Source organism: Erythrolamprus reginae, chromosome 1 (assembly GCF_031021105.1).
Source record: "Erythrolamprus reginae isolate rEryReg1 chromosome 1, rEryReg1.hap1, whole genome shotgun sequence".
Taxonomy (NCBI): domain Eukaryota; kingdom Metazoa; phylum Chordata; class Lepidosauria; order Squamata; family Dipsadidae; genus Erythrolamprus; species Erythrolamprus reginae.
Genome location: NC_091950.1, coordinates 419,599,452 through 419,619,276, shown reverse-complemented (window position 1 = coordinate 419,619,276; position 19,825 = coordinate 419,599,452). Strand labels below are relative to the sequence as shown.

At 42.0% G+C, this 19,825-nt stretch overlaps 1 protein-coding gene across 1 annotated transcript in view; it reads left to right on the top strand.

Annotated features, from left to right (window-relative positions):
- BCAS3 (BCAS3 microtubule associated cell migration factor) overlaps positions 1-19,825 on the top strand; it is an 845,338-nt gene that overhangs the window by 190,376 nt on the left and 635,137 nt on the right. Inside the window, 1 exon segment of the mRNA XM_070735381.1 lies at positions 7,010-7,103. Coding sequence (XP_070591482.1) covers positions 7,010-7,103 — 94 coding nt within the window.

Genomic DNA, 19,825 nt, shown 5'->3' with positions numbered 1-19,825 from the left:
AAAGATTTGGCTCTGGTTTGTTCCAAGGAAAATATCTGTGATCATTTAATTAGCTTTTGAAGTGGTGTCTTTGACTGTAGTTGTTTGCACAGTAATTTCATAGTTTTGCTTTTTTTTTCTTGTTTTGGAGAACTCTAGCTTCTTTTTTTTCCTGTTTAAAAGAGACCGAGTTATTAAATTATGTTCTTATTTGAAAGCTGGATAAAAATAATTACTGAGAAGCTCAAACAACTCTGTGGTCAGCCCAAATACATTAGCGAGATTTGTGAACGTGTTTCAATGGCCTTTTAATGAAGTGTTGGCTATTTTTTTTCCTTCATTTAAAAATAATGATGGTTTCTTTGGAGTCATTGATTAGCTAAAATGAGTAAAAATAAATATATACTGTATTCCTCTCGCTCCCCCCCCCCCCCCTCCAACTTTTTAAATACATAAACTTATACCGACTGGAGTTACATTTTTGCTTGTCCCTTTAATTTATTTTCTCTTCATTAATTCATTAGGTGGGGGACCACCCAGAATTTGTCTGAAATAACTGCCTTTTTTAAAAAAAACCCTTTGCTTAGCTCTAAACCTGCCAAGTCTACTATATAGCTGATTATTTATAGTATGTGTTTGCACACACACACACACAAGGAAAGGCAAAGGATTTAAAGAAAACATATGAATCCAAGAGGCGATTCATGCTTAGATTTAACCGATGCATAACCGATGCATTAGAACTACATCGCCTTAAGCACGACCTAAGCATAGCCCATAAAACCATCTGCTACAAAGTCCTTCCTGTCAACAACTATTCAGCTTCAACCGCAACAACACAGGAGCACACAATAGATACAAATTTAAAGTAAACCACTCTAAACTCAACTGCAGGAAATATGACTTTAGTAACCGATTAGTTGATGATGATGATGATGATGATGATGATGATGATAATAATAATAATAATAATAATAATAATAGATGAAACAATCGATCACATACTCAGCTGCTGCAAAAAGATCGCATAGACTGACTACAAGCATAGACATGATGCTGTGGCACAGATGATCCACTGGAACTTGTGCCGGAACTATCATTTACCAGTGGCAAAGAACTGGTGGGATCATAAGCCCGAAAAAGTGGTTGAGAATGAGCAAGCAAAACTACTGTGGGACTTCCGACTTCAGACTGACCGAATTCTGAAGCATAACACAACAGACATTGTGATGGTGGAGAAAAAGAAAGTATGGATCATCGACATCGCAATCCCAGGAGACAGCAGAATTGAGGAGAAGCAGCTAGAGAAATTAGTGAAATACGAAGATCTGAAAATTGAGCTGCAACAACTCTGGCATAAGACAGTGAAAGTGGTCCCAGTGGTACTTGGCATGCTGGGCGCAGTGCCAAAGGATCTCAGCGGACATTTGAAAACCATTGGAATTGACTAAATCTCCATCTGTCAATTGCAAAAGGCCGCTTTACTGGGATTGGCAAACATAATTCGCCGCTACATCACGCAGTCCTAGGTGCTTGGGAAGCGCCCGACTGGTGATGAAATATGAAATCCAGCATAGTGATCTCATTTGCTGTGTTGTACTGACATATGAATAATAATAATATTAATAATAATGATGATGATGATGATGATGATAATAATAATAATAATAATAATTTGTTAGATTTGTATGCTGCCCCTCTCCGCAGACTCGGGGTGGCTCACAACAATAATAAAACAATGTACAATGTGACAAATCTAATGTTTAAAAGAAAACAAATAAAAAACCCAACATTTAAAAACCATGCAACACAAGCATACCATACATAAAACTATATAAGCCTGGGGGAGATGTCTCAATTCCCCCATGCCTGGCGATATAGGTGGGTCTTAAGCAATTTACGAAAGACAAGGAGGGTGGGGGCAGTTCTAATCTCTGGGGGGGAGTTGATTCCAGAGGGCCGGGGCCGCCACAGAGAAGGCTCTTCCCTGATGCATGGAACTCACTGCCAGACACTGTAGTATCATCACCTAACCCCCAAAACATTACTCATAGACTATCCACTGTTGACCTCCCCCGATTCCTAAGAGGTCATTAAGGGGCGTGCATAAGTGCACCGTCCCCTGTCCTAATGTTTCCTTCTTACTAGTATCATGTATATAAATATTGTTATATCTTTTATACTACCAATACGTATTTGACAAAACAAAGAAATAAACAAATAAATAAATTCTGGTATTCAAATTTTATCAAATTAATTAATCAGTCAATCCAGACCTGACATACATATTCTATTATCCAGAGATGACACAGGCAGAACTGACGTTAAAGGGCTATACATTTATTTATTTATTCATCCATCCATCCATCCATCCATCCATCCATCCATCCATCCATCCATTTATACTTCTGTGCCGCCCATAAATAAAAAATAAGAAAAAATAAGAAAAAAATTCCCTTCTTTTTTATTAAAAGAAATTAATAATAAAACCAAACCAAAATTTATTACTATTATTACTATCTTCTCCTCTTTTTCCATCCTTGTCTCCTCCCCCCTTGTGTGTGTGTGTGTGTGTGTGTAAACTCTTTAACCATTTCCAATAACAGGTAAGGGCTATTGGAAATGGTTCAAGAGTTCACACACACACACACACACACACACACACACACACACACACACTAAAGGGCTATAAAGCCGTACACATCTTCGTCCCAATGCAGGTAATTCTCAACTTAACCCCAAATTTATGTTGGTAAGCGAGATATTCGTAAAGTGAGTTTTGCTCCATTTTTACGACTTTTCTCGCCACAGTTGTTAAGTGAATCCCTGCAGTTGTTAAGCAAGTAGCATGTTTGTTAAGTGAATCTGGCTTTCCTATTGGCTTTGCTTGTCAGGAGGTCGCAAAAGGGGATCACATGACCCTTTGGGACACTGCAACCGTCATAAATACGAACCAGTTGCCAGTTCTGCTGGCTGGAGAATTCTGGGAGTTGAAGTCCACAAGTCTTCAAGTTGCCAAGTTTGAAGACCTCTGGTGCAAACTCTCCATTTTTTAAAAACGTTGCTTTGTGACCCTGAAGGCTGAGAATCTGTTAGCGAGAAGAGAATGACAGATTGCACCAGTATTTAATTTCCATTTGGTTAAGAATTGATTTTTAAAAGCCACAGCCAACAACGACGGCCTATATCAAATATCAAGCATCTATGAGCAAAGCCTCAGGCCAATCACTTAACAGTTAAACGACCTTCTAACCATAAAACATCAACCTACCAATGTCAGCTTTTATTGGCTATTTATGATTACACTCTTTCTCACAAATACGATCCTTGACCGCCTTGGCCATTTTACTTCCTTCCAAGCCTGGAACAGGTGAAGTGATAGCACCAGTGTTGGGTTGCTGCTGGAAGGGCGAATTGTGCGCAGCTCCGTGGCTCTGGACCACGAGTGCGGGATCGAGTGCAATTTTGCTTCCAACCAGGGAGATGCGCAGAATTAGCTGTTCTGCCAGCGGCCCAGCAGTGGATAGTAACATAGAAACATAGAAGTCTGACGGCAGAAAAAGACCTCATGGTCCATCTACTATGCCCTTATACTATTTCCTGTATTTTATCTTACAATGGATATGTGTTTATCCCAGGCATGTTTAAATTCAGTTACTGTGGATTTATCTACCACGTCTGCTGGAAGTTTGTTCCAAGGATCTACTACTCTTTCAGTAAAATAATATTTTCTCATGTTGCTTTTGATCTTTCCCCCAACTAACTTCAGATTGTGTCCCCTTGTCCTTGTGTTCACTTTCCTATTAAAAACACTTCCCTCCTGGACCTTATTTAACCCTTTATTTAAATGTTTAAATGTTTCGATCATGTCCCCCCTTTTCCTTCTGTCCTCCAGACTATACAGATTGAGTTCATGAAGTCTTTCCTGATACGTTTTATGCTTAAGACCTTCCACCATTCTTGTAGCCCGTCTTTGGACCCGTTCAATTTTGTCAATATCTTTTTGTAGGTGAGGTCTCCAGAACTGAATGCAGTATTCCAAATGTGTACCACTTTTACCCTCACTAAAGTAAAGGTGTCCTTTTCTGATCACCACAATACAAAAATAAATAAATAAATAAAATTGAACGAGACCAACCCACGATGCTTCTGCTAGCAAAAATGGATCTTGAGTGGTGGTGATTTAATTTAATTTAATTTAATTTATTAGATTTGTATGCTGCCCCTCTCCGCAGACTCGGGGCGGCTCACAACAATAATAAAGCAATGTACAATGTGCCAAATCTAATGTTTAAGAACTATGCAACAGAAGTGATGATGGTGGTTGCCCTGCTTTTGGCCGTGACAGTCTCCTGCAGCTCTCTGTCAGCCAAAATGGCGCATGGTTCATGCACGGGATAGAAAAGGTGGATAGAGAAAAAATATTTTCTCTATCACACAGGGGGGCCCTCCCTAAAGCTCATAGGTAAAAAAGTGAGGACAAATCAAGGGAAATATTTCTTCACCCAGAAGAAATATTGGTTTATGGAATTCACTTCAAGGCAGGATTAGACAGATTCATGAATGCCAAGTGTACCTATCATAGGTGGTGATTGAAAGGGATGTCCAAGTGCTGCCTCTATGTTCGTTGAGGCAGGAAGGGTTCTCTTGGGTCCCATTTGTTGGGGGTCAAGGGAAAGGGAGGGTTTTGCCTTCTCTTTCTGCTCAAGATCCCCATGGACAATTGGTGGGCCACTGTGTGACACAGAATGCTGGACTCGATGGGCTTTGGCCTGATTCAGCATGGCTCTTCTTTGGTTCTTATGTTATGGTTCCCTCCACCAGTTCAATTTTCAGTGCCAGAGGGCTTTTAAACAAATAAAAACAAAACAAAATGAGAAATGTTTCCCCCTTTTGCATTTAATCATACAAGAATGGACAGGAAAGGAGAAATGGAAAGATAAAGAATAAGAAAGAAAGAAAGAAAGAAAGAGAGAGAGAGAGGGGGAAGGAAGGAAGGAAGGAAGGAAAGAAAGAAAGAAAGAAAGAAAGAAAGAAAGAAAGAGAGAAAGCATTGGTGGAAGCCTTTTCCCTGCAAGTGTTGGCCCTTAGCCAGAATATTTTTAGAGATGCTTTCATGTGTGTCAGTGTGAGTTGTAAGTTATCCTTTGTTGTAATTATACATCTTGCAAAATAATTATATTACTGTACTGGGCTGGACGGATGTGTCTTTTCCTATCAGCCAACTGTAACATTGGCCAAAAATATCATGGAAAGAAGGATTAAGAAGAAGATCCCTAATATTACATTCCTGGATTATCTACAGCAATTAAGACAACTAGTTCAATGAACATTTATAAGCTCAATGAATATTCAGTTTAATCAACAATACCACAGCTGTCTCAGTGGTGCATTAGCTATGACCTCAGTTGGATGGCTGAGTGGATAGTGTTTTTACCACACCTCATTCTGACTCTAGTGGAAGATGCTTGAAGGAGGCCCTTGGCTAACAGATGTCATTTTCATTGTGCCTAATGATTTTTATGGGGTCGCTCTTTACTTGGATGATTTAAGAAAGGAATGCTTTGTTTGTTTGTTTGTTTGTTTGTTTGTTTGTTTGTTTGTGAACACAAGAACAATGGGGGCACAATCTGAAATTAGTTGGGGGAAAGATCAAAAGCAACATGAGAAAATATTATTTCACTGAAAGAGTAGTAGATCCTTGGAACAAACTTCCAGCAGACGTGGTAGATAAATCCACAGTAACTGAATTTAAACATGCCTGGGATAAACATATATCCATCCTAAGATAAAATACAGAAAATAGTATAAGGGCAGACTAGATGGACCATGAGGTCTTTTTCTGCCGTCAGTCTTCTATGTTTCTATGTTTTTTCAGTGGTACCTTTACTTATGAACTTAATTCATTCCGTGAAAAGGTTCTTAAGTAAAAAGGTTTATAAGAAGAAGTTATTTTTCCCATAGGAATCAATGTAAAAGCAAATAATGCGTGCGATTGGGGAAACCACAAGGAGGGTGGAGGTCCTGTTTCCTTCCAGGAGATTCCTAGAGAGGCCCCACAGAGGCTTCTCCCCACCCTTTCTGGCCCTGCTTCCTTCCAGGAGATTCCTAGAGAGACTCCCCAGTGTTCCCTCTAATTTTTTGGGGGGGTGGGCGCAAAAGTATAGTGTCTGAGCGGCAGTCCCTTCGGGACTGGGCGGCACTCTTTCCCTCTCACTCTTTCCCTCTCGGCTTCTGGGCAGGTTTGAAAAACTCTGAGTTGATGATGATTTTTAAGTGAGCCATTGCTCACTGCTCAGCTTAGAGGGAACTATGGACTCCACAGAGGCTTCTCCCTGCCTTTTCCGGCCCTGTTTCCTCCCAGGAGATTCCTACAGAGGCCCCACGGAGGTGTTTCCCCTGCCTTTTCTGGCCCTGTTTCCTCCCAGGAGATTCCTAGAGAGGCCCCATGGAGGCTTCTCCCTGCCTTTTCCGGTTACATTTTCGGAGGCTCGGGTTTGTAAGTGGAAAATGGTTCTTGAGAGAAGAGGCAAAAAAATCTTGAACACCCGGTTCTCATCTAGAAAAGTTCGTAAGTATAGGCATTTGTAGGTAGAGGTACCACTGTATTTGCATCCCATCTTTATTATTTGTACAAATAACTTAAGGCGGTAAAGATAACATGCCTTCCTCCTCTTATTTCCCTACAGCAATAAAGCTGTGAGATGGGTTAGGCTGAGAGAAAAAGACTGGCTCAAAGTCACCCAGCCCGCTTTCAGGCCTAAAGCGGGACTAGAACTCCCAGTCTCCTGGTGATTGGCCCAGAATCACCCAGCTAGCTTTCATGACTAAGGCAGGGCTAGAACTCGCAATCTCCTGGTGATTGGCCCAAAGTCACCGAGCTGGTTTTCATGCTTAAAGCAGAACTAGAATTCACACTTTCTAGCCCGGTGCTTTAACCCGTGAACTAGAGGAATCCCTGGGCTTCCAAAATAATAGAATCAAATGTAAGTTGCGCTGCTCACCTTCCATTTCCTATTCTATTACGCAGGTGTTGGTGAGCGAGGACTCCGATAGTGACGGCATCGTAGCTCACTTCCCGGCCCACGAGAAGCCCATTTGCTGCATGGCTTTCAACCCCAGCGGTAAGCGTTATTTTCTGGCTGTGCATTATGGATCATTTCACTTGCTAGAAATCAGGCTGAAGTCTTCCCTGAAGTTTTATTTGTCTGCCAGGTGAAATAGGGTTGAAAACGGTAAATTGACAGCAGAATAACCAGGGCGGCGTACAAGAAATCTAATAACTATAAAAATATGAAAATTTACTAAGCATTTTATAAGACCCCATGTAGACTCATACACACATTCATCCAGTCCAATCATATCTCGTTTCGGCCGGAGACAGTCTCATCACTCACAGCCCCCCATGCCCACCGGCAAAGGTAGGTTTTTAAAGCTTCATGAAAGACCAGGAGGGAGGGGGCGGTACATATCTCCGGAGGGAGTTCATTCCACAAGGCCGGGGCTGCCACAAAGAAGGCTCTTCCCCTAGGCCCTACCAGTCGACATTATCTGGTTGACGGGACTGGAGAAGGCAGTCTCTGTGGGACCTAACTGGCCGCTGGGATACATGAGGCAGAAGACGATCCCTAAGATATTTTGTTTCCTGGCTCGCTTTGCTTGCGAAATTACACAACCCTCATTTCTTACTGGATCTACTTCTGACCATCTGGTACAACTTTGACAACGCCCCCCCCACCCCCCCAAAAGATCATCCTATGCACATCGTTTTAACTGCAGATAGTCCTCGACTTACGACCGTAAATGGAGCCCCAAACGTCTTTTGCTAAGTGAGAAACTTGTTAAGTGAGTTTTGCCCCATTCTGTGATCTTCCTTACCCGAGTTGTTAAGTGAAACACTGCAGTTTGTTAGGTTTAGTAATACAGCTAAATTTGCCCATGTTACACCAACACTCCACAGTCTGCATTGGTTGCCGATAAGTTTCCGGACACAATTCAAAGTGTTGGTTATGACCTATAAAGCCCTTCATGGCATTGGGCCAGATTATCTCCGGGACCGCTTTCTGCCGCACGAATTCCAGCAACCAGTTGGGTCTCCGGGTCCTGTCAACTAAATAATGCCGTCTGGCGGGACCTAGGGGAAGAGCCTTCTCTGTGGCGGCCCCGGCCCTCTGGAACCAACTCCCCCCAGATATTAGAATAGCCCCCACCCTCCTTGCCTTTCGTAAGCTCCTCAAAACCCACCTCTGCCGTCAGGCATGGGGGAACTAAGATATTCTTTTCCCCCTAGGCTTCTACAATTTATGCATGGTATGTTTGTATGTATGATTGGATTATAATAAGGGTTTTTAGCTGTTTTAGTATTGCATTGTTACATGCTGTTTTTATCACTGCTGTTAGCCGCCCCGAGTCCACGGAGAGGGGCGGCATACAAATCCAATCAATCAATCAATCAATCAACAAACAAACAATACATACATACATACATACATACATACATACATACATACATACATACATACAGCTGTTCCACAGGTGTTTTTCCCCGCCCTAAAGGCAACTTTAGAAAAGTTGTCCTTTGCTAATTCTAGGGGCCGGATTTGGCCCTCGGGCATTGAGTTTGACACCCCTGACCTCCAGGTTCCCTTCCGACTGTTAATTTAACCTAAAGAAATATTAATATGTAAGTCAATATATCGGAAGGTATGTTGTTGAAAACTAATAGCATATTGGGAGCCACCTGATCTGTCTGAGGAGTTAAGAGCGTGGGTGAACAGGACGCTGAGTCTTGACCAAGGCTATTAAGCCAGAGAAAGGGAATGCGCCTTCTGACGGCACCCGTTTTCTAAAACCACATGTAAAGAGCGGCAGCATTACATTTGCACTGGGGTCAAAATGTCGCCGCCAATAAACGTAGGAAAAGGGGCATTAATGTACTTGAAAAGTAAAGTAATGGAAGGTTCCACGTCTTGGTCATTTCCCATTGGAAGAACAAGGCCTCTGCCTCCCTTGGAAAATTGACTTGATTTCTTGAGGTTTGTATAAATATTCCCCTAAATTTAATACCACTTATCCTTTTCCACTTAAGGCTTAACCTGGAGATGTAACTCAGATGCCTTTTTCTACTCCTGTTTTTCCCCAGGTGGGACTGAGGGGAAGCCATCTGAAAGTGGTCTTTGAATGTCAGGGTACCAAATAGCATCCAACATTAAATCAGAGTCTGAATCTTAATTATTTATTTATTGGATTTATATGCCGCCCCTCTCCGTGGACTCGGGGTGGCTGACAACAGTGATAAAAACAATAATAAAACAACTAAAACCCCTTATTTATAAAACCAAACATACATACAAACATACCATGCATAAACTGTAGAGACCCAGGGGGAAAGAACATCTCAGTTCCCCCATGCCTGACGGCAGAGGTGGGTTTTAAGGACGAAAGGTGAGGAGGGTGGGGGCAATTCTGATCTCTGGAGGGAGTTGGTTCCAGAGGGCTGGAGCCACCACAGAGAAGGCTCTTCCCCTGGGTCCTGCCAAATGACATTGTTTAGTTGATGGGACCCGGAGAAGGCCCACTCTGTGGGACCTAATCGGTCGCTGGCATTCGTGCGGCAGAAGGCGGTCCCAGGGATAATCTGGTCGGGTGCCATGAAGGGCTTTATAGGTCATAACCAACACTTTGAATTGTGACCGGAAACTGATCGGCAACCAATGCAGACTGCGGAGTGTTGGTGTGACATGGGCATTTTTGGGAAAGCCCATGATAGCTCTCGCAGCTGCATTCTGCACGATCTGGAGTTTCCGAACACTTTTGAAAGGTAGAACTTTTGCAAGAATCGAAATGTTCCTCAAAGTTCCAGTTTATAAACAGAGCCATGTTGGTATATCTATATTCTAATTCTGCACAGTAGAATAGTATAAAGTGTGGCAAGCCAAAGATCCCAAACAAAATGGCTTTGGCCTGACATCAGTGATTTTCTCTTCCTCTCTTTCTCCTTCTTCTTCTCCTTCTCTTTTTCTTCTTCTCCTCCCCTCCCCTCTCTTCCCCTCCCTTCCCTTCCATTCTTTGTCTTTCTCTTCTTCCTCTTCTTCTTCCTTTCTCTCCCCTCCCCTCCTCTGTGGGCAAGCAGTCTCCATACTGTTCTCAAACCCACTGGCTAATTTCTTTATTGGTTTCCTATGTCATACAGATGGCACTTGATTTACAACCACAATTGAGCCCCAGACCTTTGTTGCTAAGCGAAACACTTGTTAAGTGAATTTTGCCCCATTTTACGACCTTTCTTGCCACAGTTGTTAAGTAAATGATTTCAAACTGTCCAGATAGTCACACGATTGTTAAGTGAATCCTGTCTTGTGGAAATGAACCCAGCAGAACGCAGAACAATCTCCACGAATTTATTATTTCGAATGATTTTAACCTGCTGTTTTCCTGCAGTGGTCAGACTTGCAATGCTCTTGAAGAGCTTAATTGCTACAAAATTCAGTCAGGCCATTCTAAGACCCAAAAGACGAAGATGACAAAGGAGAAGGATATTTTTTTAAAAGCAAAGAAATATAATAAAGCCAATTATTTTCACAATATAAAATTGGTTAGGTGAAGCAGTTGGCCAAGATCATTCCGTGCTTTTTTGGGGCGAGAGGGGGGATCAGAACTCAGTTCCCCTGAGGCTGAAGTCCTTGCTACTCCTAGTAGGCTGTTAATACTGGCTCAGACCACCTAGTGAGTCTAAAGGTGCTGCAGCTCATGGTGTGCCAGAAGCCCATCTAAAAGTTCCCGGGAGCTTACTCCTGTTGGAACTTTTGCAAGAAATAATTTAAACCAAGACCTTCCCCTTATTTAAAACAGCCCAAACAGTTTACAAACTTTGAGGATGCTATGGTGACCTCGAGAAAAACACATCTGACCTGCAAATGTAAATCCGCAAGCGTCCCTCCGAGGCAGAGACGCCTGGGCCTGCAGATTGGGGAGGCTGTCACAGACAGAAGGAATCATCTGCCCCATTTTGGGGCAGGGGGGAGGGGGGGAGAAGGTTGATTTAGGTGTTTATGAAACGGCCTCCAAGCAATTAATGTTGTGCGCCATGGTCTGCCTGGAATTCAGTGTGTGTGTGTGTTTAATCTTGATAAAAAGAAAGAGTGGCTATCCAGTAGAATCAAATGTTCCATCTCAAACCAGGCTAGACTAAACTGGTGACTAGTTTCGACTCAAGTCTGCAGGAACTGGAGGGATGACTGGATAGATGACTTTTGGTGCTGCTGAATATATACATTATATTGAAGACTTTTTTTTAGACTGGAACTGAACGAGCTGAAGATCGGCTGGTCCCATCTGTTCCATCAGACATGGGGCTGAATGAGTTGGTTGGAATCGTGGGGTTTGCCAAGTCTGGAGATCTAGCAACTCTTCACCATTCTGCTAGTTTCTTAAGTAGGCTTTGGCTTTCCAAAGAAGAATGACCCAGCTAAGGGTATAACCCTAGGGTAGAACAAGAATCTTTCTTTCTTTCTTTCTTTCTTTCTTTCTTTCTTTCTTTCTTTCTTTCTTTCTTTCTTTCTTTCTTTCTTTCTTTCTTTCTTTCTTGGATTTGTATGCCGCCCCTCTCCGCAGACTCAGAGCAGCTAACAACAGTAACAAAACAGTATAATCCAATACTAAAAACAGTTAAAACCCATTATATAAAAACCAATCATACATACAGACATACCATGCATAAAATTTTAAAGGCCTAGGGGGGAAGTGTATCTAGCAATAGAAATAGCATTTAGATTTATATACTGCTTCATTGTGTTTTACAACCCTCTCTAAGTGGTTTATAGAGTCAGCATATATTGCCCCCAACAGTCTGGGTCCTCATTTTACCCACCTCGGAAGGATGGAAGGCTGAGTCAATCTTGAGCCTGGTGAGATTCGATCTGCCAAACTGCTGGCAGCCGGTAATCAGCAGAAGTAGCCTGCAGTACTGCATTCTTAATCACTGCACCACTGTGGCTTTTAGATGGCAGAAAAAGACAGACCTCATGGTCCATCTAGTCTGCCCTTATACTATTTCCTGTATTTTATCTTAGATATATGCTTATCCAAGGCATGTTTAAATTCAGTTACTGTGGATTTACCAACCACGTCTGCTGGAAGTTTGTTCCAAGCACCTACTACTCTTTCAGTAAAATAATATTTTCTCATGTTGCTTCTGATCTTCCCCCCAACTAACCTATGCAGCCAAGCATTCTACTCGCTTTCCCTACCGCACGACCGCACTGTTCACTCATGTTGAGACTGTCAGGAATCACTATCCCTAAATCCTTCTCTTCTGAAGTTTTTGCTAACACAGAACTGCCAATTAATCAGTGGAACAGCTTGCCTCCAGGAGTTTTGAATGCTCCAATACTGGAAGTTTTTAAGAAGAGTTTGGATAATTTCCCAAATATGCCCATGTTACACCAACACTCCGCAGTCTGCATTGGTTGCCGATCAGTTGCCGGGTTATGACCTATAAAGCCCTTCATGGCACTGGACCAGATTATCTCAGGGACCGCCTTCTGCTGCATGAATCCCAGCGACCAGTTAGGTCCCACAGAGTGGATCTTCTCCGGGTCCCGTCAACTAAGCAATGTCGCTTGGCAGGACCCAGGGGAAGAGCCTTCTCTGTGGCGGCCCCGGCCCTCTGGAACCAACTCCCCCCAGAGATTAGAATTGCCCCCACTCTGCTTGCCTTTCGTAAGCTGCTTAAAACCCACCTCTGCCATCAGGCATGGGGAATTGAGATCCTCTTTCCCCCTAGGTCTTTACAATTCTATGCATGGTATGTCTGTATGTATGATTGGTTTTTTATATTAATGGGTTTTTTAATCATTTCTAGAATCAGATTACTATTGTACACTGTTTTATTGTTGCTGTTAGCCACCCCGAGTCTCCGGAGAGGGGCGGCATACAAATCCAATCAATCAATCAATCAATCAATCAATCAATCAATCAATCAATCAACAAACAAACAAACAAACAAACAAACAAACAAACAAACAATCAATCATTTGTCTGGAGTGGTGTAGAGCTCCCTGCCTAAGCAGGGGATTGGACTAGTACAGTGTTTCCCAACCTTGGCAACTTGGAGATATTTGGACTTCAACTCCCAGAATGCCACAGCCAGCGAATGCTGGCTGGGGAATTCTGGGAGTTGAAGTCCAAATATCTTCAAGTTGCCAAGGTTGGGAAACACTAGACTAGAAGATCTCTATGGTTCCTTCCAATTGTGTTATTAAAAAAAAAAGATTCCCCATCAGAGTTTCTTTTCAAAGCATTACAGGAATAAACAAACTGTTTATTAGAACATCTTTTATTCCTTTACTGGAAATTATTAATGAATGAGTCCCTCTCCGAGGGAGTTGGGCAGGTCAAAAATATATTTAAAAATGATGAAATAAATAAAACAAATAAATGTTGACTCACAAAGCCATTTCAACATAGATCGTTAGTCCTATCCTATCTTTTTACCAATGTTCTGGAAACTCCTGCCTTTTACTATCCTGACTCCTTGAATCTGGTCGGATTTATTTTTCATCTGGGAATGTGGCATTTATGAAGTGGTGACTATTGGTGCCTGTTTAAATAATGTCATTAGCACTTAGCCGCCAGCAATTATACAGACTCTAAAGACTATTTTCATGGATTGTATAATAGCGCTCTCCAAAGCAATGGGGATGCTTGTTAAAAAGGTTTCCCAGTGACTTTTCGGAAGTCCATAAATAAGACATAGCTTATTGTGCTTGATTATTTGTTTGTTTATAAAACGGGCTCAGGGCAACTAAAAATCGGAATAGTTATCAAGTCAAACATTAGATTTAGACTAAACGTACTTCACGTTAAATTTACACTAGTCGGCGTACATTAAAATGAAATCTCATTGCATCCATTTCTCTCTTTTTTTAAAAAAATAATATTTTATTAATTTTCAAAAACAAACATAACAGACATGACATACAACATTTAGTGGAGCTACAGTCGCTCCGCTCAAAGTGGAAGTCATCATTGTAATAAAAAGGAAAAAGGAAAAAAAATCATTTTGTTATTTAACATCCTCTATGAAATATGTGAAATTATCTATTTTAAAATAGTAAATATAAACTTATATAAAAGTTTTTGAAAATCTATATAGAAGTTTTTAAGAGAAAAAGGAAGAACTTACATTTACATGGTAAATAATCACCAACTAATACAATTTAACTACTAAATTCAAATATTCAAAGTAATACAACAACATACTTATTTATTTTTCTTTGTTTCCCATCACCTTCTGCCAGATGTCATAAAATTCTGATTCTTCTTGGTTATTTAACCGTCTCGTCATCATATCAAGCTTGGCACAATCTAAAACTTTCTTAAGAATATCTGTTTCTTTTGGAATCTCAGTATCTTTCCATTTTTGCGCAAAGGCTATCCTAGCTGTTGCTAATATATGAACCATTAAATAATTTATATCTTTTTTATATTTGTTATTTGATATACCTAGTAAAAAAAATCTGGTGTTTTCTTAATTTCTTGCTGTGTTATTTCTCTCATCCAGTTTTCTATTAAGTTCCAATATTCTTTTGCTTTTGGGCAAGTCCACCAAGTGTGGTAATAGGTGCCTATTTCTGTTTTGCATTTCCAGTAATTGGGTGAGTTAGTTTGGAACATTTTTGAAATTCTGTTTGGTTGTAGGTGCCATCTAAAAAATATATTAATCTGATTTTCTTTAAAAGAAGTTGACTGTTATTTTCCAATTATATGTCCATACCTTTTCCCACATATTTAAATCTATCTCTTTATTTAAGTTTCTGCACCAACTAATCATGTTGTCCTTTAGTATCCATTCGCTGGCTGGGGAATTCTGGGAGTTGAAGTCCAAATACCTTCAAGTTGCCAAGGTTGGGAAACACTGCCCTAGGGAACAAATCTGTTGCAGAATTGGGTAGTCCTGCTAGAAATACTTTGAAACCTCCTCCCAGAGGGGAGCAACAGAAACAGACCACGAAGTGGGTGTGTGGGGTCTCTAACAATGCTTTGAGCTTTTAAGGAAATTGTCTTGAGAAGTGCTATGCTGCAGGTAAGTAAAGCGGTAAAAAGCAGTTTTGCTTCTCAGATGGGCACAGTGATCTTCAGTAAATTTGTTCTTACTTGTAGTTTAGGAGTAATTAATTAGTTTAGGAGTAATTAATGCTGGTTTGTTTGTTCTTGTTTTTGTTTTATTTATTCATTAGAGTTGGAAGGGACCTTGTAGGTCATCTAGTCCAACCCGCTGCTGGAGCAGGTGACCCTAAACTACATCAGACAAATGGCAGTCCTTGAAAGTTTCAAGTGTTGGGGCACTCATAACCTCTGCAGGCAAGCTTTCCCCACTGGTTGGTTGCTCTCGCTGTCAGAAAGTTCCTCCTTATTTCCAGGTTGAATCTATCTTTGGTCAGCTTCCATCCGTTTTTCCTTGTCTGGCCTTCGGGTGCTTTGGAAAACAGCTTGACCCTACCTTGTCTGTGGCAGCCCCTCAAGCATCATATCTCCCCTGGTCCTTCTCTTCGCCAAACTAGCCAGGCCCAATTCTTGCACTTTTTGCTTTAAAGGGCTGTTGTGAAGATCCCATCAAGCCTGAAAGACCATTAATTTAATTTATTTATTCAATGAATTTATTACTAAAAACCCATGCACAGGAATCTTCTCAACTAAAGGTCAGCACCTGCTAGGAATTATTATTGTTGTTGTTGTTGTTATTATTATTATTATTATTATTATTATTATTATTAATTAGATTTGTATGCCACCCCTCTCCGCAGACTCGGGGCGGCTCACAACAGCGATAAAAACAATACATGGTAACAAATCTAATAATTAAAATCTAAAATAACAGTTTTACATTACAAAAAAAACCCCAATAGATAAAATACATACTAAAATTAGACAAGGGTTCATGGAATTCAAGGGAGGTTTGTGTTTTGAATTTCCGGTTTGCCCTTTGATCTTTTTTTCATACTCTGGGGCTTCAGGGAAGCTTCCTCGAAGCCTCCAGAGGGCAAAACAGCCTTCCCCAAGGCTGAAAATCAGCTGGCTAGCATGCACATGTACACTGTAGCTGACATAGGGCAATGCCTTGCATGCCCTCCGATATTGCTCTGCGTGCCACCTATGGCACATGTGTCATAGGTTTGCCATCGCAGATATAGGGTCTTTTATTTATTTTTATTTATTTTATTTATTGGATTTGTATGCCGCCCGTCTCCGCAGACTCGGGGTGGCTAACAACAGTGATAAAAAACAGCATGTAACAATCCAATACTAAAACAATTTTAAAAACCCTTATTATAAAACCAGACATATATACAGACATACCATGCATAAATTGTAGAGGCCTAGGGGGAAAGAATATCTCAGATCCCCCATGCCTGACGGCAGAGGTGGGTTTTAAGAAGCTTACGAAAGGCAAGGTGGGTGGGGGCAATTCTAATCTCTGGGGGGAGTTGGTTCCAGAGGGCTGGGGCTGCCACAGAGAAGGCTCTTCCCCGGGTCCCGCCAAACGACATTGTTTAGTTGACGGGACCTGGAGAAGACCCACCCTGTGGGACCAAACTGGTCGCTGGGATTCGTGCGGCAGAAGGCGGTCCCGGAGATAATCTGGTCCGATGCCATGAAGGGCTTTATAGGTCATAACCAACACTTTGAATTGTGACCAGAAACTGATCGGCAACCAATGCAGACTGCGGAGTGTTGGTGTGACATGGGCATATTTAGGGAAGCCCATGACTGCTCTCACAGCTGCATTCTGCACGATCTGAAGTTTCCGAACACTTTTCAAAGGTAGCCCCATGTAGAGAGCATTACAGTAGTCGAGCCTCGAGGTGATGAGGGCATGAGTGACTGTGAGCAGTGAGTCCCGGTCCAAATAGGGTCGCAACTGGTGCACCAGGCAAACCTGGGCAAATGCCCCCCTTGCCACAGTCCAACCTCCTTGAGCAGGAGGTTGGACTAGAAGACCTCCAAGGTCCCTTCCCGCTCTGTTGTTCTGTTATTCTTGGCACGTGGTGCAGCGTATGGATCTATTCTTAGTGCCAAATTAAAGTATGTTGTGAGCCAGCCAGTCCCAACAGCTGCATGGAGTGTATTTTTCAATTTCCCACTGCCTTTCTTGTTTAGTTCACATTCAGTTCACATTCAGCTGTGACTCTGAGGTCAGAATTAAAACAAACATTTTAATGTCAGCATTTATAACACTGGCAACTCTTGGCTCAGCACCACGAACTGGACCAGGGGATTGTATGGAGGGTGCAGAGCAGCCTCATCGGACATTAAATACAATTGTTACTGAATCACCTCGTCTTCTGACTCCTCTCACCGTGACTGCATCATCTGTAAATCACACAACCAATTTAAAACAAAAACTCACAACTTCGACTTTGGGATGACATTAGCAGAAGCGGCTCCGTTTTTTGAAAGGGGCCATGGATGGTGAAGAATAAAAGGGGATTTGCACATGTAAAAGCATCCATGTTTCCATGGCTTACCTTGGGATATTTTAACATATTTTCTTTATTGGTATCCCATATCTATCTATATCTATCTATCAGGTTTGTATGCCACCCCTCTCTGTAGACTCAGGGCGGCTAGCAACAATAATAAGACAATATAAACAAATCTAATATTTAAGTTAATTTAAAAACCCCAATTTAAGAAACCAATCTTACATACACACATACCATGCATAAATTTTATAAGCCTAGGGGGAAGGGAAAGTCTCAATTCCCCCATGCCTGACAACAGAGGTGGGTTTTAAGGAGCTTACGAAAGGCAAGGAGGGTGGGGGCAACTCTGGTATCTGGGGGGAGTTGGTTCCAAAGGGTTGGGGCCACCACAGAGAAGGCTCTTCCCCTGGGTCCCGCCAAACAACATTGTTTCGTTGACGGGACCCGGAGAAGGCCAACTCTGTGAGACCTAACTGGTCGCTGGGATTCGTGCGGCAGAAGGCGGTCCCGGAGATATTCTGGTCCGATGCCATGAAGGGCTTTGAAGTCTCGTGGGTTTCTCCACCCAGTTTAAAGTCCATCCCCTTGTTCCCACAAGTTCATCACATGGTCCACTCTGGTTCTGCCAACCAGTGAAGGGTTGCCAGCTCCCGCTGCTATCAGTGCGGTCTGCATGGCACTTCATGTCTCTGGCAGGCGCATGCGTGCACCCGAGTGACATTTGGCTTTTCGGCATGTGCAGGGAGAAAGATCTCGTGCGGGGACGCGTGTATTTGTGAGATTTCAGTGGAAATAGACCGGGGGGGGGGCTGACTCCAAAGATTCTTGCTGAGCCTTACATGCAGGAAATTAAATTGCCTGGCTTTTCTGTGTGCAAAACTACCCTTTTTGTCCTAAAATCTGAAAGGGTCCTGTTTAATTTCATGTCCAAATGAGGAATTTAGAGCTCTTAAGAAAAAGATTTTCGCAGGCCTGTGTTTGAATCCCGAGAAGCCATTTTGCATAATCAAGGGTTCAATAGATTGGGAGGCGCAAGTGGGTGACATTAGAAAAACAGTGGAGTTTGCCTTGTGAGCTTTGCAGTGGAAAATCCCACTTGCGCTTGGCTATTGGAATATTATTATTATTATTATTATTATTATTATTATTATTATTATTATTATTATTTATTAGATTTGTATGCCGCCCCTTTCCGTAGACTCGGGGCGGCTCACAACACAATAAAAACAGTTTATAACAAATCTAATAATTTACAATTTAAAATATTAAAAAAACCCATTATTAAACAGACATACACACAAGCATACCATACATAAATTGTATAGGCCCGGGGGGAGATATCTCAGTTCCCCCATGCCTGACGACAAAGGTGGGTTTTAAGGAGTTTGCGAAAGGCGAGGAGGGTAGGGGCAGTTCTAATCTCTCGGGGGAGCTGGTTCCAGAGAGTCGGGGCCGCTACAGAGAAGGCTCTTCCCCTGGGGCCCGCCAACTGACATTGTTTAGTTGATGGGACCCCGGAGAAGGCCAACTCTGTAGGACCTAATCGGTCACTGGGATTCATGCGGCAGAAGGCGGTCTCGGAGATATTCTATAGAATAGAATAACAGAGTTGGGAGGGATCTTGGAGGCCTTCTAGTCCAACCCCCTGCCTAGGCAGAAGATCCTACACTACTTCAGACAATTGGTTATCCAACATCTTCTTAAAAGCTTCCAGTGTTGGAGCATTCACAACTTCTGGAGGCAAGCTGTTCCACTGATCATTTGTTCTAACTGTCAGGAAATGTCTCCTTAGTTCCAAGTTGCTTCTCTCCTTGTTTAGTTTCCACCCATTGCTTCTTGTTCTACACTCAGGTGCTTTGAAGAATAGCTTGACTCCTTCTTCCTTGGGGCAGCCCCTGAGATATCAGAACACTGCTATCATGTACAAAAAAGGTAAAAAGACAGATCCAGACAACTACAGACCTATTAGTCTGACTTCAATACCTGGAAAAATACTGGAGAAAATAATAAAAAAAACCAGCTTTGCCACTACCTGGAAACAAACAGGATAATATCCATCAGCCAACACGGGTTTGTCAGAAACAAATCATGCCAAACCAATCTCATATCCTTTTTCAACACCATAACCAAATCAGTAGACCAGCGCAACATAGTGGACCTCCTATACTTAAACTTCAGCAAAGCTTTCGATAAAGTTGACCACAATCTCCTAATCAACAAATTAGAAAAAAGCGAGGTAGATTAGAACACATGCAGATGGATTAACAGTTGGCTGACCGACCGTACCCAACGAGTTGTCCTCAACGGTTCCAAATCCACATGGAAGAAAGTAGGCAGCGGGGTACCACAGGGTTCTGTCC